Raw genomic sequence first — 15,100 nt, 5'->3', positions numbered from 1 at the left:
ATGGGGGTCTTGTAGAAAAGCTGTTAATAAATATTCCCTTGAAAAACGTGATCAGGAATTGATTCTTTCTCTAGTCTCTAAAAAGAAGGATTAACTTAAATAGGTTCAAATCAGAGTTCTACGTGTGAAGAACAAAATTTCAAGAAGCTGTGGAAACTTATTTGTGAAGCCAGCAGCCTGAGGAGTTTATAGACTTTAAGTTAAGATTTCAAAACAATATGTGTGGCTTGGATCCAGGGCAAGGATAGAAATCCTGAGGCGGGACTGCAGGTGTAACTGTGGGAAAACAGTTAAAAATTATTTCCGTGTAGGAAGCTTACAAGAATTAGTAAATAAATAGATTGGCTGAAATAAACCCACAGAGCAACCCCCCACTTCTTTCCAAGTGAAGAACAGTTTGTTATTATTCAGAGATAATACAGGTATTCCTTAGTTCTGAAGTAGATACTATAAAGGGAGATTATGATGATAATTTGTAGGTAGGAAGTATGCAGCCATAGTATGTGTGATGACATCGAGTTAGAAGCCCGCACTTTGTGTTTGTCCTTAAGTTGAATGGCTTTGCCTTTGGGCCCCTTGTTTCTTTTTTTCAGTTTACTCTCAACTGTACCAAAAGCTTTAAGCTCATTGTTGTGTTGGTGGCTCAAGAACTTATGCAGAAACACTGTGGGGCCTAAGCCCCACGTGGGAAACTTCTATGACTAAAAAAAGCATAAACAGTAACAGAAAAAGAAATGAAGCAAAATTATATTATTAGATAATCTGAAGTTTACCTTTGTGATTAGATGTAAGTGAATTTTGCATTATTTGTGTTTAATGAAAAATCCAACACCATTCTAATTCTTACTTATCTTCTTTTTCAGGTTGCTGCTAACACTCCCAGTATGTATTCTCAGGAATTGTTTCAGCTTTCACAGTATCTACAAGTAAGTTTTCTTTTAGGGGCATTTAGTATGGCTGAATATTTTTGTTCAAAACACAAATCTTATCCTGTGGCTTCTGTCTATTGGAAACCACCAAGGAAGGGACAGTGCTGGCAGCTTTTCTTCCCCACTGGCATCACCAGCCTTTCTGTGCCTGCTTCTGTGTCAGTTTAATAGGTGTGCTTTTCCCAAGATGTCGTGTCACAAAGGAGTTAGACTGCTAAATGGCAGCATGTTAAACTGTGTGCTGATAGATAAAAGTGAACTCTTTAGAAAGGATGATAAAAGCAGCTTTCTGGGAAAAAATCAAAGCTTTTTTGCTGGTAAGTTCTATCTAAGCTTAACTATGTATAAGTTCTACTGATTTATTTTGCCTGGTTTTGTTTGATAATGGCAGTTTTTATTTGTTCATATCAATGCTTTTGAGATAGTATCTATCTTTATATCTCTTTGCTGACATAGCAGGAAGGAGCTCATGCAGATGCTCCTTCTTTGGAAGCCAAATACATATTCACTCACCAATCTGTTCACTCTCCATATCCTGGAGTTAACAAAAACGCTCTTCTATCTTCCTGTCATAAACCAAAAATCACACAAAAATAGTAGTTCTTGCTTGGCATTTCTCTTATGTGACCTCATTTGAGGACGAACAGCTCATTACATGGAAGCTGCCAAGCTGTCTTTTGGTGTCTACATTTTTGTTACTCAAATTATTGACAAGACAAAGTGTCTTTAAGTCAGGAAGTATAAGAGTGTGTCCTCAGCATGTGCAGCACAGCATGAAAAATGAAGGGTTTAGGAACGTGAGGTTATAGGATAGCATTTTCTAATTAAACTATCCAAATAAATTTGTGAATGGATAAAGTGGAATAGGTCTTGAACAAATTGACAGTGTTTTCTACTCATTTTTCCTTTTTTTATTGTACTTTGGGATCTCTTCTGTTGCTTCTGATTTCCTGAGTTGTTCTAGCTGAACTGACTGGTGCCCTGCTCTCTTCACAGGAAGCCTTACATCGAGAACAAATGTTGGAACAGAAGCTGGCAACCCTTCAGCGACTACTTGCTGTCACACAAGAGGCTTCAGATACTAGTTGGCAGGTATCTGCAGGCATCCTTTCCTTATGGACTGAACTATGCACTGCCATAGAAATTTTAGCTGTTAATGAGGAGGAAAAGCAGCAGAAATAATCAAAACTTAATTCAGATTCTCTAAAACTGTGCAAAAGACAGTGTTTAATAAATGTAGTGGTTGTGTACCTTTGAAATAGCTATTAGCAATAAGTACTCCAGTAAAATTCCTATCTTTAAAGCAGAACTCCACTGGCACTACATTAACTGTGTGATAATTCTAAGGTGATGCTTCTTTTCCTCTAGGCTTTAATAGATGAAGACAGGCTGCTATCAAGACTAGAGGTTATGGGAAATCAGTTACAGGCTTGTTCAAAGGTAAGTAGTTCACTTAAAGTCAAATATTAGGAATTCTGAAAGGCAGCTCTTTCCAAGTGTTTTGAAAGTATCTAGTTGTAGGAAAGCATTTGGAATGTAAACTTTCCAAAATGAGCCTGTGCAACTTTGATAATGTGAGGAGCACAAAAACTGTACATCTGCTCTGTATTTCAAGGCATTTCAATAAGTGTCTGCTGTTTTCATTGCCCATGTCCTGTCTGATATTCAGAGTTACAAGTGTATGCTGCCCTGATTGTTGCTTAGGCCACGTATGCCTGCTTTGGATTTTAATTTTAATTTTATCTCTATTTCCTCTCAATTATCTACATTGTAAGGACTTTTTCTCCAGGTCCTGTTTAAGATATTTCTTCTGGGACCTGGTTTGTTCAGTTCTATGTCTCCTAGGCTTGGCATTGTCTTAGCAGTGCCCAAAAAAAGCACCATAATGGGATCAAAACTCACCACTGAGTGTGTGCTGCTATACATACTCTTCAAAAAATAACTTATACCCAGTCAATGTTAAGAATCTTTCATCACTGATTTGTACATAACATTTTCTCATCTGTCAGAAATTGCTAAACATTTTTTAATAGAACAGGTTTTATCACAATCTAATTATTTAATGAGCAAAACAGTAATTATTCTATTCTTGAATTACTTTATATGTGCAGAATCAAACAGAAGACAGTATACGAAAAGAGCTTATAGCATTACAGGAAGACAAACACAACTATGAGACAACAGCCAAAGAGTCCCTGAGGCGGGTCCTTCAGGAGAAAATTGAAGTGGTCAGAAAATTGTCTGAAGTGGAGGTACTGAAGTTTCATGCCTGGTCTTCTGGAAGTGCTGAAATAGTTGTAACTTCTGCTATTTAGATCCCTGCTTTGTTGCTGTAATATGTCAGCATCTGTTGTACTCTGACACTTGCAGGATATTAAGTAGTAGTGTTTATTTATCCTACTGGATAGGACTAAGATTTCTAAACTGTTAATGAGAAGCTATTGTTTCAGCTCTTCCCTTTTCTCCAACCTTTCCGAATTCATGATACTCTTTTACAGAAGTTAATGTGTGTGGGACATACAGAGGGAAAATTACATACATGCATTAAAAAAGAATGCTGTAAGACCTTGTTTAAACTGTAGCATTTATGGAAACATGCACTTAATTACTTGTACAAAGTATAATTTAAAAGGAGCTTTTATCATCAGCTGATACAGTTAAAGTGTTAGGCACTCTTTTGAAGCAAGATTTCTGCCCCTCTAATATCTTGCATTATTCTCTTTTCCTTTCTTTTCTTTTCCTTTATTATTATTTGCTATATTCCCTTGGTCAAGAAGTCTCATAAGACTAGTTGCTTAGTTCCAAGCTAAAAAAATTTGGAAAAAAAATAGATCATCTGCAGTGTTTGGTAGTTTATTGTCTGTCAGTTGTTACTATTTATTGCATAACAATTCTGTCTTACAGCGGAGTTTAAGTAACACAGAAGATGAATGTACACATCTGAAAGAAATGAATGAGCGGACTCAGGAAGAATTAAGGGAATTAGCTAATAAGTACAATGGAGCTGTAAATGAAATTAAAGATCTCTCTGACAAGCTCAAGGTAATGACAATTTCATCTGACTGAGGATAAAACTATGATAAAATGAACAAATAAATACAGTAATTTTTAATGTAGCAAACAAAAAAAGTTAAGAAACTGATTAAACAACGTTTAACAATAGAAAGATGCATATCATCTATATATTATCTGGGTTCAGTTTTAATGTAATTGAAACTGTCATCAGTTAAGTAACTTCCTAAAAAGGCTCCCTCCTCATTCATTTTGAAAGTTACCATACTTACGGGACTGAAATAAATTACAGTATAAAATGATGTGTAGTATAAAACTTAATATCCAGGTGCTTTTATTTGGACTAATAACTTTCAAGCTTATCATCAGAAAGGTAAGTGGAATAAAAGCTAGAATTACACATAAATTTGCATTTCGTGTTGCCTCTGTGCAGTTACAGAGAGCACTGGTCCACCACATTGTAATAATGTCTCATCTTCCATCTTGCTATCAAGTTTGATATTAAACTAAATGTCTAAGTATAAGAATATTTAAGGTCCTTTATGCTGGAGAACAGAACAATCACTTTATGATACAGCCTGTTCTCCAGGAGTCTCCAATCTAGGTAAGGATGAATTGTGGAGGAGGAAGGTAGTGGTGTTATCTCTGGAGACCTGAGACAGTTTTTGCATTTATATTGGAAAAATACTGGAATTGGAACCTAGGTTCCTAGTTTAGTACCTCAGAGAATTTTTTCTTTCCAAATTATAATGTTAAATTGATGGTCTTAAGGCAGTTGGTTTCCCAGTAATGGGTTGATCACTGAATATACCTGTTATACCCAGAAGGATCAAACTGAAACTTATTACCTTGTTTTGAGGGAGGAGACTGTTTAAAATTTATGTTCTTGAGATCCAGCAAGGAAAAAGATGTGGCTTTCAATCAAAGTGGTCTGTGCAGTGTACATTCAGTTCAGAAGGATTCTTGGGTTTTGATTGAATTGAGATGCTGGAGACTTTGAGCATTTCTTAGTTCTAGGGCCCTTTACTGTTGTTTTAAATTTTATATTGCTCAGTCAAAAAGTTAGTTAAGATATTCTGAGGTTTTTGCAGTCTACTTGAAGTGAAACTTGTATAAAGGTAACAGATTTTGCATTTTTTTCAGTTTTCTTTATTTGATTAGCAAAGAAAATTACTTATGTACATTTAGTTACGTAAAAATCAAGAAGATCTATTCTTCCACAGGTTAATTTTGATTTTTTGGGGGGGATTTTTAAAAATCTTTTTGAGCAGGTAGCAGAAGGAAGACAAGAAGAAATCCAACAAAAAGGGCTGGCTGAGAAAAAGGAATTGCAGCATAAAATAGATGAAATGGAAGAAAGAGAGCAAGAGCTTCAGGCCAAAATAGAAGCTTTGCAGGCTGATAATGACTTCACCAATGAGCGGCTGACTGCTTTACAAGGTTAGTCAATAGCGGGGAAAAAACTTGGATTATTTGTTTTTCTTTTAATCTGTGAAATACCTTTTTCTTGGACTTCTGTTTACAGTACGGTTAGAACACCTTCAAGAGAAAACTCTTAAAGAACACAACAGCTTAGGTAGGTATGATCAATTTCTTGTTTCAAGCTGGTTTTCTGGTTTGCTGTTCCGTTCCTTTTGTTATGTTAATCTTGTGGTCTCGGTGTCTGGCAGAAGGGTTCTGGTTGAAGTTCTGGATCGGGTTCTGGTTCCCGGGGTTCTGGTTCCCGGTTTCCCCAGTAGGAGCAATCCTGGACTGGTGGGTCGGTGTCGGGGCAGGGCCGGCAGAGGGCGCTGCTGCTGCGGGTGTTCGCTCCGGCCCGAGGCTTGGCGGGACCTTCGAGCCGCTGGATTTAAAACACTTTTATATAAAAATACACTTGTGTATGTATGTAATAGGCAGTAATTCTTTGGAGTTAATAAGCTCTTAGGCGTTTGAACGAACAGCAACATGATCTGTAGCAGGAAACACATCAAATTTTGCCTCGTTTGTCTGATTAAGTACTTGTGAGGACGTGATATGAAAAGGTGCATTTCAAAATGCTGTGTTTATAAAGAAACAAAACCCAAACCATTTTTCTTGGTTCCAAAAATAATGCCCTTTCTTAATCCTAGGCATACAAGTTGACGACTTCATACCTAAAATTAATGGGAGCACAGAGAAAGGTAGTGTATCTGAAGGCTACCTTTTGTTTTATGGTTGATGTTTGAAAATGAACAAATTCAACGTGTTCTCTAAAGTTTTGTGTGGAATTTTTTTCTCTTTGCAAATGAATTTGTCCACTCCTGACCAGCATTTTTTTTTTTTTTTTTGCTTTTACTTCCAGTTCCAGTGTTTTTAGAAAGTTCTGTAAAGTACAGCAAAACCACTTGGAGGCTGTCTTTTCTTGTTGGGTTGTTTTTTGGTCTGTGATGGGCTGTCACTGGAATCAGTAGGAGTCTACTGATTGAATGATGTCAGGATTGTGGCACAAGAAAGTGGAGAACTCATTGATTGTTTTTCCTTTTAATTTTCCCTTGCAACACATAGACATACAGGGTTTTTGTTGTAAAGTTGGGTATGCTAAGTAAAGTCAGCAAAACCTGTTTTTTTAATAACTTTAATATGAAAAACGTGAATATATAAAATTTATAAACAGTGGAAACTAACATTTTAAAACTCAGGAGTATCTTAATGTGAAACAGGTATTAATACAGATGGAACTAAGTGATAGGGTTTTTTTTAAGGCCAATTAGAGCCAAATATTTTAGCTCATGTGTCTTAAGACATATGTCATAGCAAAGTTTTTTAAGTGAAATTGTCCAATATCACATAGAGCAAAAAATATTCCAGTTATAATTCCAGGTTGTTTAATTGGCTGAGGTATACTTGTCCTCTCATGTTAATTTAAATTTTTTCCTTCATGTAGCTTGCTTCTACAATCTGAGGATGGTGGTAGCATTGGTTTGAAGGTTCAGGGACCTATACAGAAAACTCATGTTTTTAACCAATATTCACAGTGTTTAAGGATTCCTGTATTTATGTTCTTGAAACAGAATTTTAAAGCTCCATATGCATATTTGTAAATTATGAGGTTCTTAACTAGGGATACCAATAACAAAATCAGAAATTAATTATGACAAAACCTCATGGCTGGTCCTTGTTGGGAGCAGGAGGAGAGATCTATTAAACACCTACAGGACTGCACCAAAGCCTCCCCTAAAGCTCAGAGTACTGGTTGCCCCTAAGTGTCTTAGCATTTGAGGCACTTGCCTGTGCTGCATACTGAGCTTAGCAAGCAGGACATTCTATGGTTGTTCCCACTTGGCTTCACTGCCATGAGATTTTATTTTTATATAGATTGATCCATCTTGCTGATGTGTAATTTTAGGTTGATAACAGCTTAATATTTGATAGAATTGTAGATCTGCTTTTCTCTTTTTAAAACTAGAGCTAATTTGAAACATTTGGTAAAAACTGTTGAGCTCTAACTTCAAATGTGAATTATTTTATAGAGGAATAATTTGTAACATCATACTAGATTTGGCGTTTTTTAAAAAAAAACATTTTTTGTTTGTTTTTAAATTGTTGGTAGGAATGTCATGTGAGATTTTTAAGTACTGATACCTTTTACAAGTCCAAATTTTAAAATTGCCCATTTAAAAATCATTATGTGATTATAACAAATATCATATCAATGAAACTCACTTTTTTGGTCAAAGGTGAAGAAGCAATGCCTTTGGAACTTATTTTGAGTTGTACAAGAGTCAATGTCATGTGAATTGATGTATGACAATTCCTCCATCCTATGAGTACCAGTGGAACATATGTTTAAATCTGGAGGTTTTAGGAAGCTGTTTGCCAGGTTATTTTTCTTGGAGTACAGACAACACATAACTGCTCATTCAAGTTCTTTCTGTGTGTTTATACAATCTATCACCTTTTTTGTCATGCACATTCCATGCTATATCATTATTCTGTATTTTAGCATAGTTTTTAATTATTCTGTCAGTAGTACATTTTTCTGCATCTCTGCCATACCTGATCCATCCCCATTTCTCTAGCATTTCACAGCTTGCTGCCTTGTGTTCTCTTCATGACAGGCTGTGCCTTTCTGCATCTTCCAGTCCCTTATGTAGCCCTTGTATGACAGATGGGCAGTTATTTGCTCTGCCGGATTTTGGATTTCCTTCTCATAAAAGCAGCAGGAAGCAGTTACTGCTGGGCTTTTTTTGTGGGGAGTTATTTGTTGTTTTGGGTTTTTTTTGGTTTTAGTTTATCTGTTTTGTTTTTTGGGGTGTTTTGTTCCGTTTTGGGAGGTGTTTGGATTTTTGTTTAGTTGGTTTGGTGGGTTCTTTGTTTGTTGTTTTTTTTGTTTGTTTGTTTGTTTTTGGTGGGGTATTTGAAGTTTTAATTTGTTTGTTTGTTTTGGTTCGATTTTTTTTTTTCCTGTGTAGTGTTGCATTATTTTAGAAGAGCTCAGAATTTTGGGTTTATAACACGGATCGAGTAACTTTGGTAATGAAAGAGGAGAACTATAAAACCCGTGAATAATCAGTATGCTTTTAAACATTCCTTTTGTGTCTCTTTCTTTCCAAGTATGTGCACAGGCACACTACCTGGCCATGACAGTAAAAATAGTTCTGCATTCCTTTTTCTGTGGCTGTAGCAGATTGGACATACAGAAAAGCTGGTGCAGAAAAGAGGAACTTGTTTGTACAGTAAGCCCCTGGTAAAAGTTCTGTAGAATTAAGTTGTTTCAAGAAGTGCTATTTTTGTCAGTGTTTTTTGCACCACACCTGGCTTTCATCTTTTAAGTTTTGTGAGCCATATATTACATAAAGCAAGATACAAGAAATTTGTACACAGTCACTTAGAAAACCAGGTAAAAATGAAAATAAATTAAAAAGGAGATTTAAATATGGAAAATGAACTTTACAGCTGTGATGCTGTTTTTTAAAAGCTCTGTCCTTGTGAGTTAAAATGCAGTTTACTTTTTAGAGTGACTTTGGAATAAAGTAAAGCTTAGTATTGCAGTTGAGCTTCTGATGCCAGAGCTAATGATTGAACAATTGGATTAGAGTGTACAACGTTCTACAGCTTTGTACTAATGACAGCCTTTTCCCACTGCTGGACTCTTGGTCAAAGGATTTTTGAAGTCCTTCAGAAAGGAGGAGTTTGCACCTTGATGAGATGGAGGATTCTGAGGGAGTTGGGAGCTGAACAAGAACTTGAGTAAACTTGGGAATGGAGCTGAGTTTTAGGAGCTCTGCTGCAGAACTGTCTCTTCAAAGTGAAACTGTTTAAAAAGTATAGACATATATTCAACACTTATAAAATAGAGGGTGTTAGATATGAAGACTCAACATGAAGATTAATGAAAACCTTTGAAAATACTTGTTTAAAGCTAATAAAAATGCTGAAGAATATAGGTTAAAAACATGTTTCTTTTGAAAATGCAGCTGAAGTCCGTCCTGATCAGTTTAAAAGAGTAATCTTTTTCCTAGTACCATTCAGACATCATTTCAATTTTGTCTTGTCTGCTTGCATATTAACTCAGATTTGATTCAAAAGTCCATTGTGAATACCCTGACAAATACTGTTAACATGCCTTTCACATTTTTTGTTGCATCAATTTGAAAATGATAAGAAGATGTAAACTGAAGTGTTTCTTTCTCTACCAGAGCACTTTCTTTCAAAGAGTGGAGGGGACTGCACTTTTATTCATCAGTTCATAGAATGTCAGAGTGAGTACAAGAGTGTTCACATTTGCTTTAAAAACAACAGAAAACACATAAAAGGTGGATGAAACCTGAATTTGGCACTGCTATTTAATATTTCTGTCATAGCAGAAATTTTCTAAGCGTAGAGTTGTGACATTGTGGTATCAAGCAGATGTCTGGTAAAAGCAGTAGTAGGATATCTTGGCACTTGCAAGGTCACATTGTGTCTTCTTCAAAGTTCATCCATTATTGTGCCCTGACCAACAAAAGAGTGGTGATATTGCCACATGGTGATTAAAACTGAGTGTAATTTTTCACCTGGTACAAATGAAGTTGAAACCTGTCATTTTAAGCGAACATCACAGGCAGCAGAGGATAGAGAATGAGGAGGTGCCTTTTCACATATCTATTGTTTATCTCATAATTAAAGGCCTTACACGTTCTCCAAATTAGTTGTAACAAAAGAACAAAAGGGAAAACAAGTCCATAGTTTGTGTGTGGAAATCCAAGAGACTCTTTTAAGAAAAGTAGAAAATTGTAATACCAGTCTTTAGATAGATGTGTTGTTCTGGAATGTGAAACGTGTTTTTCAAAGCAAATGCTTTTGAAAATGAGTAATGAAACAGCACTGTCTGCACATCTATATTAAGGCAAAACTGAAGATGTTAATACTTTCTGCCTGCTGAAAGAAAAATATCCTAAATATGCAGAGAAGCAAAGTGCTATTAAACTTCAAGAAAACCTGCTTTTTTTTTTACTTCAGAGTTTATAGAAATTATGTACCTAAAATTGAGCAGAGAAGCCTTTAGAAGCAGAAATAAGACAGGATCATTTTTGACATTATGCCCATTGGACTCTTTCCTCTCAAATTTTCATGCAGAAGTGTAGCAGACTTTGATTTTACTGCTTGTGATGCAGATTGCAGTGCCATAAACCACATGACGTGATACTGCTAATGTTTGTCTAAGAAAATGTCAACTTTATTTATTTGAAAAACGTTTATTTAAAAAATTGACTGGTAGCTGTCTTCTGTCAGGCTGCAGTATAAAATATTTCTAAATTTTGCAAAGATCTTGTATGAATCTTCTTTTTTCAGTACGTAAAAATGAAGTTAAATGCTTGAGTAAATATTTTTTTGTCTAGAACATGAAGAACACACTGTGTGATGTTCAAATACAAATTGGTTGCCTGTTTTCATTGTTTGGATATTAGTTTAACCTATTTTGGCAAAACTTAGGTTAGTATCACTTCTGCAAACTAAATGTGACTAGTCCTGTCACTATTGAGAAGGAAAAGTGATCAAGGGTATCTAGTAAAATATTCTAAGATATAAAAGGAGTACTAATAAGAGTAAAATTAAGATCAGTGGATTTGTGCCTACCCTTTCTCAAGACATTGAAAACTAGAGTGAAGACAGTGCAAGGCCTCGACTGCTTCACTTTTTAAGGAATGAATGAGTTCAAAAGGGTTCAATATTTTGCATTTTTTGTGACAGTCTTAAGTTTTTACTCTCAAATCAATAAAAAATCCAAATCATTGACTCTTCTATTTCTTCTTGGACTGAAAGTCTGCCTTTTTCACTTTCAAATGTGTTTAGTCATGCCTCACAATATCATGAGGTTAAAAACTGCAGACTAGGAACTATTCCTTTTGTGTGTGAATGCTGCCCTTCAGTCCTACTCCTGTTCTTTTCTCCGTGTAGCATCAAGAGTTGGGGACTCCTGGGGAGAAAAATTACAGTTCCAGAGATTGTCAGGAAATCAAGTTCTAAATCACACAGAAAATAGTGATGAACAATATCATAAAGATTGGCAATACAGAAGAATATCTAGTTCATCCTGTGGTAGTATGCTGGGGTTTTGCCCAGAGATTTAAGTACTTAGAGAGGAGCAGGTTTATTACTTAAACAATAATGATATAATAAAAATCCCAGAAACCAGACAGTTTGTAAAATCCAGCTTCTGTAGATTTTTTTTTCATTTTTAAGCACAGTGAACTCACAATCTCATCCAGTAATGTGTCCTGATCTCTAACATCTGTGAAGTGTTATGAAATCTGGCTCTGAATGATCTGGGAAGTCTCTTACTTTCTGATCATTACATTCAGTTCACTTGTTGCTCATTCCATAGTTTTGGTTTTTTTCGTAACCACTGGTCAAAATCAGTGATATCAAGAGCAGAAGTCATGGTGCTTTTTTTTGATCAGTACATGATATGCATTATTAGAAAAATGTGATGATGTATAGACCCAAGTGAGATTTGCTGCACTGTTAGCTTCCTGTCTTTCACTCCAGTCTAACCCTTCTTTATTTGTGTCCTTATTTTTTCCCTTATTTTGTGATTTTTGCATTTAATTTTAAATGCAAGTCAACTTCTTTCTTTACACCAAGCTATTTTTTGGCAAATTTATTAATAGTAGTTTTTGGATGGATTGAATGGATTGAATTATTTTTAACTTCTCCTTTGACCTGCAGGTGTCAAGTAAAGTTAAAGCTGTTTAGTATCACTGTTTTCAGATGGAAATTTGTGCCTTGATGGACAGGTTTTTTATTGGTTTTCAAACCTGGCCTACTTCAAAGACTATTTTGATGCCAAAATATAAATGTAGAGGGGCCATGTTACTTAAGTGATAATTGTAATGTTAACAGATCTTAGTTATTAGATTGCACATAGTGTTAGGCAACCTAAATCTAAAATGGAGTTGTTAAATTGAAAAGATAGGAAATGCCTAAAAACCTAAAGGAAAGCTGACTTTAAGCTGCAAAAGGAAATATTAATTACATTAAAGACAAACTGAAAGCTTAACTTCACAGCAGTCTGTGTCAGTAAAAACATGAGTTATATGTACCTCTTTGCTTTGTGCTAAGTAGAGACTGGATAGCCTGAAAGCCAAAGTTCTTTTGTGCCAGAAATTAAAGCCCTAATTTATGTTTTGGTAGCCAAGATTGCATGTCTTGATTCAGGGAAAACACTAATTGATTTAAAAACAAATCAGGTTTATGAAGTTTCTGAATTAGTAAAATAAAAAAAATACAGAGCTTTGAAAGAGATATTTTTAAAAAGTCGTCTCTATCTTTTCTTTCTCATTGTTGTCTGGATTCTGCCATTTTTAGTGACTTTGGTGGTAACAGTGAAAAATAAGATTCTATGGAGTTTGGTGGTACCAACGTCCAATTTTCTGTGTATTATCTAAATACCAGCATGCTGAAATAAACTATTTTTTTGTTGGCTTATGCCATATATTAGGGATAGCATTCTTGAAACACAGAGAATGTTCACTTGTTCTGAAAGTTAGAAGAGGTGTCAGTCACCAAGTGCCAAGCACTGGCTGTGCCAGCTTTGGGTCTGGCTGGGCAAAGACTTGAGTGCTGCTGCTCAAGGTCTTGGCTGAAGAAACAGTGCAAAGGAGACATCTTCTGTACAAATGGTGAAATCAGTAATGGACACTAGAAAACAATTAGCCACCATGGAAAAAAAAAAAAAATCAACAAAAAACCCATACCTGCAGTTTCTTTTAGTCATGGAAATGGAGTGTAAAGAACTGCAGACGTTTCAGTTTGGAAAACTTCTGTTTCAAGAAGGGTTTTGTATTTTGTTTTGTATTGCAGTTACTTAGGGTTTAGCAGTTACTGAATTGTGAAAGCTAAAAGGGCCATCAATTCATAATGCTAAATTTTCCTCTGTAAGCTGATTACAGAAGCTTATTTTAGGCTAGCAGTCTAGCATGGCTGAGGTGTTACCCCTTCAGATCAAGCAGTTGACAGCTACTTGTTTTTGTGTTCAGCAAGAATTCCTCAGCTTTTTTCTTGCTGCCTTCCCTTCCACCCCTCTTCTGGCCACGGCTGAGTCCTGGAATAATGTTGAGATTGTTTAGCTGTATTTTATTTTAGAATGGAAGAGGACTCATGTTATCACTCCAGCTCCTGACTTGTGGCTGCCAGTAACCTGATTCCCTGCTCAGTCTAGGCACAGTCGTTCTCACCAGCTCTGAGGAACTCCAGGCTGTTCTGAACTTGGATGATGACTGATCTCCTGCAGTTGCTTGAGACCTGAAGCCAGTCCTGAAAATCCAGTGTGCTGTTCATGTGTTTCTGAAGCAATATTAGTAAAATGTTACACTAATGCAGGATAATATTTGTAGATAAAAGTAGGTGGAGGGAACATCTCTTTTAGACTCATTTATCTGTGTGGAGGAAGGAAGAGTTAAAGGACAACCTTTTGGCCATAAAAACCCTTCTTCAGGCTTCAGGGCTTTTTGTCTGAAATCTTGTCTACCATCTCGGGTTGTAAAAGATCTCCTGCCAGACCTTGTCCTGCATCTGTCCTTAGGTTGTCATAGTTACAGCAACATGCCATCAGAAGAATAGAGGGACAAGTTCATCTTCAGAGATTCTTGAAGCTGGAAATGCTAGCTAAAGTTTTTTTGTGGGTTTTTTTGGTTGGTTGATTGGGTTGTTTTTTTGTTTTTAATTTGAAGAGGATTTACTGTTGTTCAGCTTCTTTAGTTTGAACTCCCTTGTTTGTGCTGTTCATTCAGCCTTCTCTGTGTCTCAGTTACCTGCTGACAGCACGTGGAGTATCCAGCAAACTGCATTCCCTGTCTGCTTATGGGGGATCTGACAGGGAGAGCGTGGAGGGGAGGCGGGGCAGATTCAAGCTTGGTATTTCAGAGGCTAACAGCTTTCAACATGAACTAAACTGCAAAATGTACTGCACAGAAATGGAGGATGTGATTTGTAAGATGGGACCCTCGATATTTCTGTGTTGGCATCATTTGTTAAGGAATTAGAAATAATGAAAGCTCATCTGCAAAAAGAAATGAATTCTTAAATAGTTTTTTTCGTGTCTTTGATTAGTCCAATCTTCTTCTTCCCTTACTATTCTTGTTTGCCTTCATGTCCTAGCAGGAGTTAGGATGAAGTTAGCAATTCAGTCTCAAATTCCACTTCTGAGATTTTTGTGTACCTTACATACATGAGTAGACTTCCCTAAATAGACTTTGTGTAAAAACTCCATTTTTCATGAACTTGAATGTAATGCATTCCTATTTTTTTTTGAGGTTTGTGCAGCTCTCTTGAAAGGTTTAAACAAAGAAAGGCTGTTTGTGTGTACCTTTCACAGGCTGTGTTAAAAGCAGTTGTGATGTTGAGGGAACTTCTCTATTTGCTGTTCTACTGTGGTACATTTCTAGATTTCTGCTGTGTTGGGTGGATGTCTATTTCATGCAACCAGCTCTTCGAATTCCTTTTTTGATAACCAAACTTGAGAAATGTGTTAATTATTTATTGCTTCTGATTAGATTTTTTTAAGTACATAAAATTAATTTTTCTAAATTCTCATTGGTGAGTTGCAGCATTATGTAAGTTAATAAGCAGAAATAATTGTGCTCTGTGTGACAAAGTTCCAGTAGGCTTGTGTGCTCTGTTTCATTATTCAGTGCCAGAATAAAGTTTTTGTTCAA

At 36.0% G+C, this 15,100-nt stretch overlaps 1 protein-coding gene across 30 annotated transcripts in view; it reads left to right on the top strand.

The window, feature by feature from the left end:
* Nucleotides 1–15,100, top strand: part of SLMAP (sarcolemma associated protein) — an 82,459-nt gene that overhangs the window by 39,970 nt on the left and 27,389 nt on the right. For 7 of the 30 annotated variants that reach the window (XM_088171483.1, XM_088171467.1, XM_088171469.1 and 4 more), the window contains exons 6-14: nucleotides 864–926; nucleotides 1,926–2,021; nucleotides 2,298–2,369; nucleotides 3,041–3,181; nucleotides 3,834–3,971; nucleotides 5,213–5,381; nucleotides 5,467–5,517; nucleotides 6,053–6,103; nucleotides 9,602–9,664. In XM_088171483.1, coding sequence (XP_088027609.1) covers nucleotides 864–926; nucleotides 1,926–2,021; nucleotides 2,298–2,369; nucleotides 3,041–3,181; nucleotides 3,834–3,971; nucleotides 5,213–5,381; nucleotides 5,467–5,517; nucleotides 6,053–6,103; nucleotides 9,602–9,664 — 844 coding nt within the window. The remainder of the gene's footprint in view (nucleotides 1–863; nucleotides 927–1,925; nucleotides 2,022–2,297; nucleotides 2,370–3,040; nucleotides 3,182–3,833; nucleotides 3,972–5,212; nucleotides 5,382–5,466; nucleotides 5,518–6,052; nucleotides 6,104–9,601; nucleotides 9,665–15,100) is intronic. The other 23 variants (XM_088171490.1, XM_088171479.1, XM_088171497.1 and 20 more) reach the window with 6 other exon arrangements.

This window comes from Sturnus vulgaris, chromosome 11, assembly GCF_052056855.1.
Source record: "Sturnus vulgaris isolate bStuVul1 chromosome 11, bStuVul1.hap1, whole genome shotgun sequence".
Taxonomy (NCBI): domain Eukaryota; kingdom Metazoa; phylum Chordata; class Aves; order Passeriformes; family Sturnidae; genus Sturnus; species Sturnus vulgaris.
This window is presented reverse-complemented; position numbering and strand designations above follow the sequence as displayed.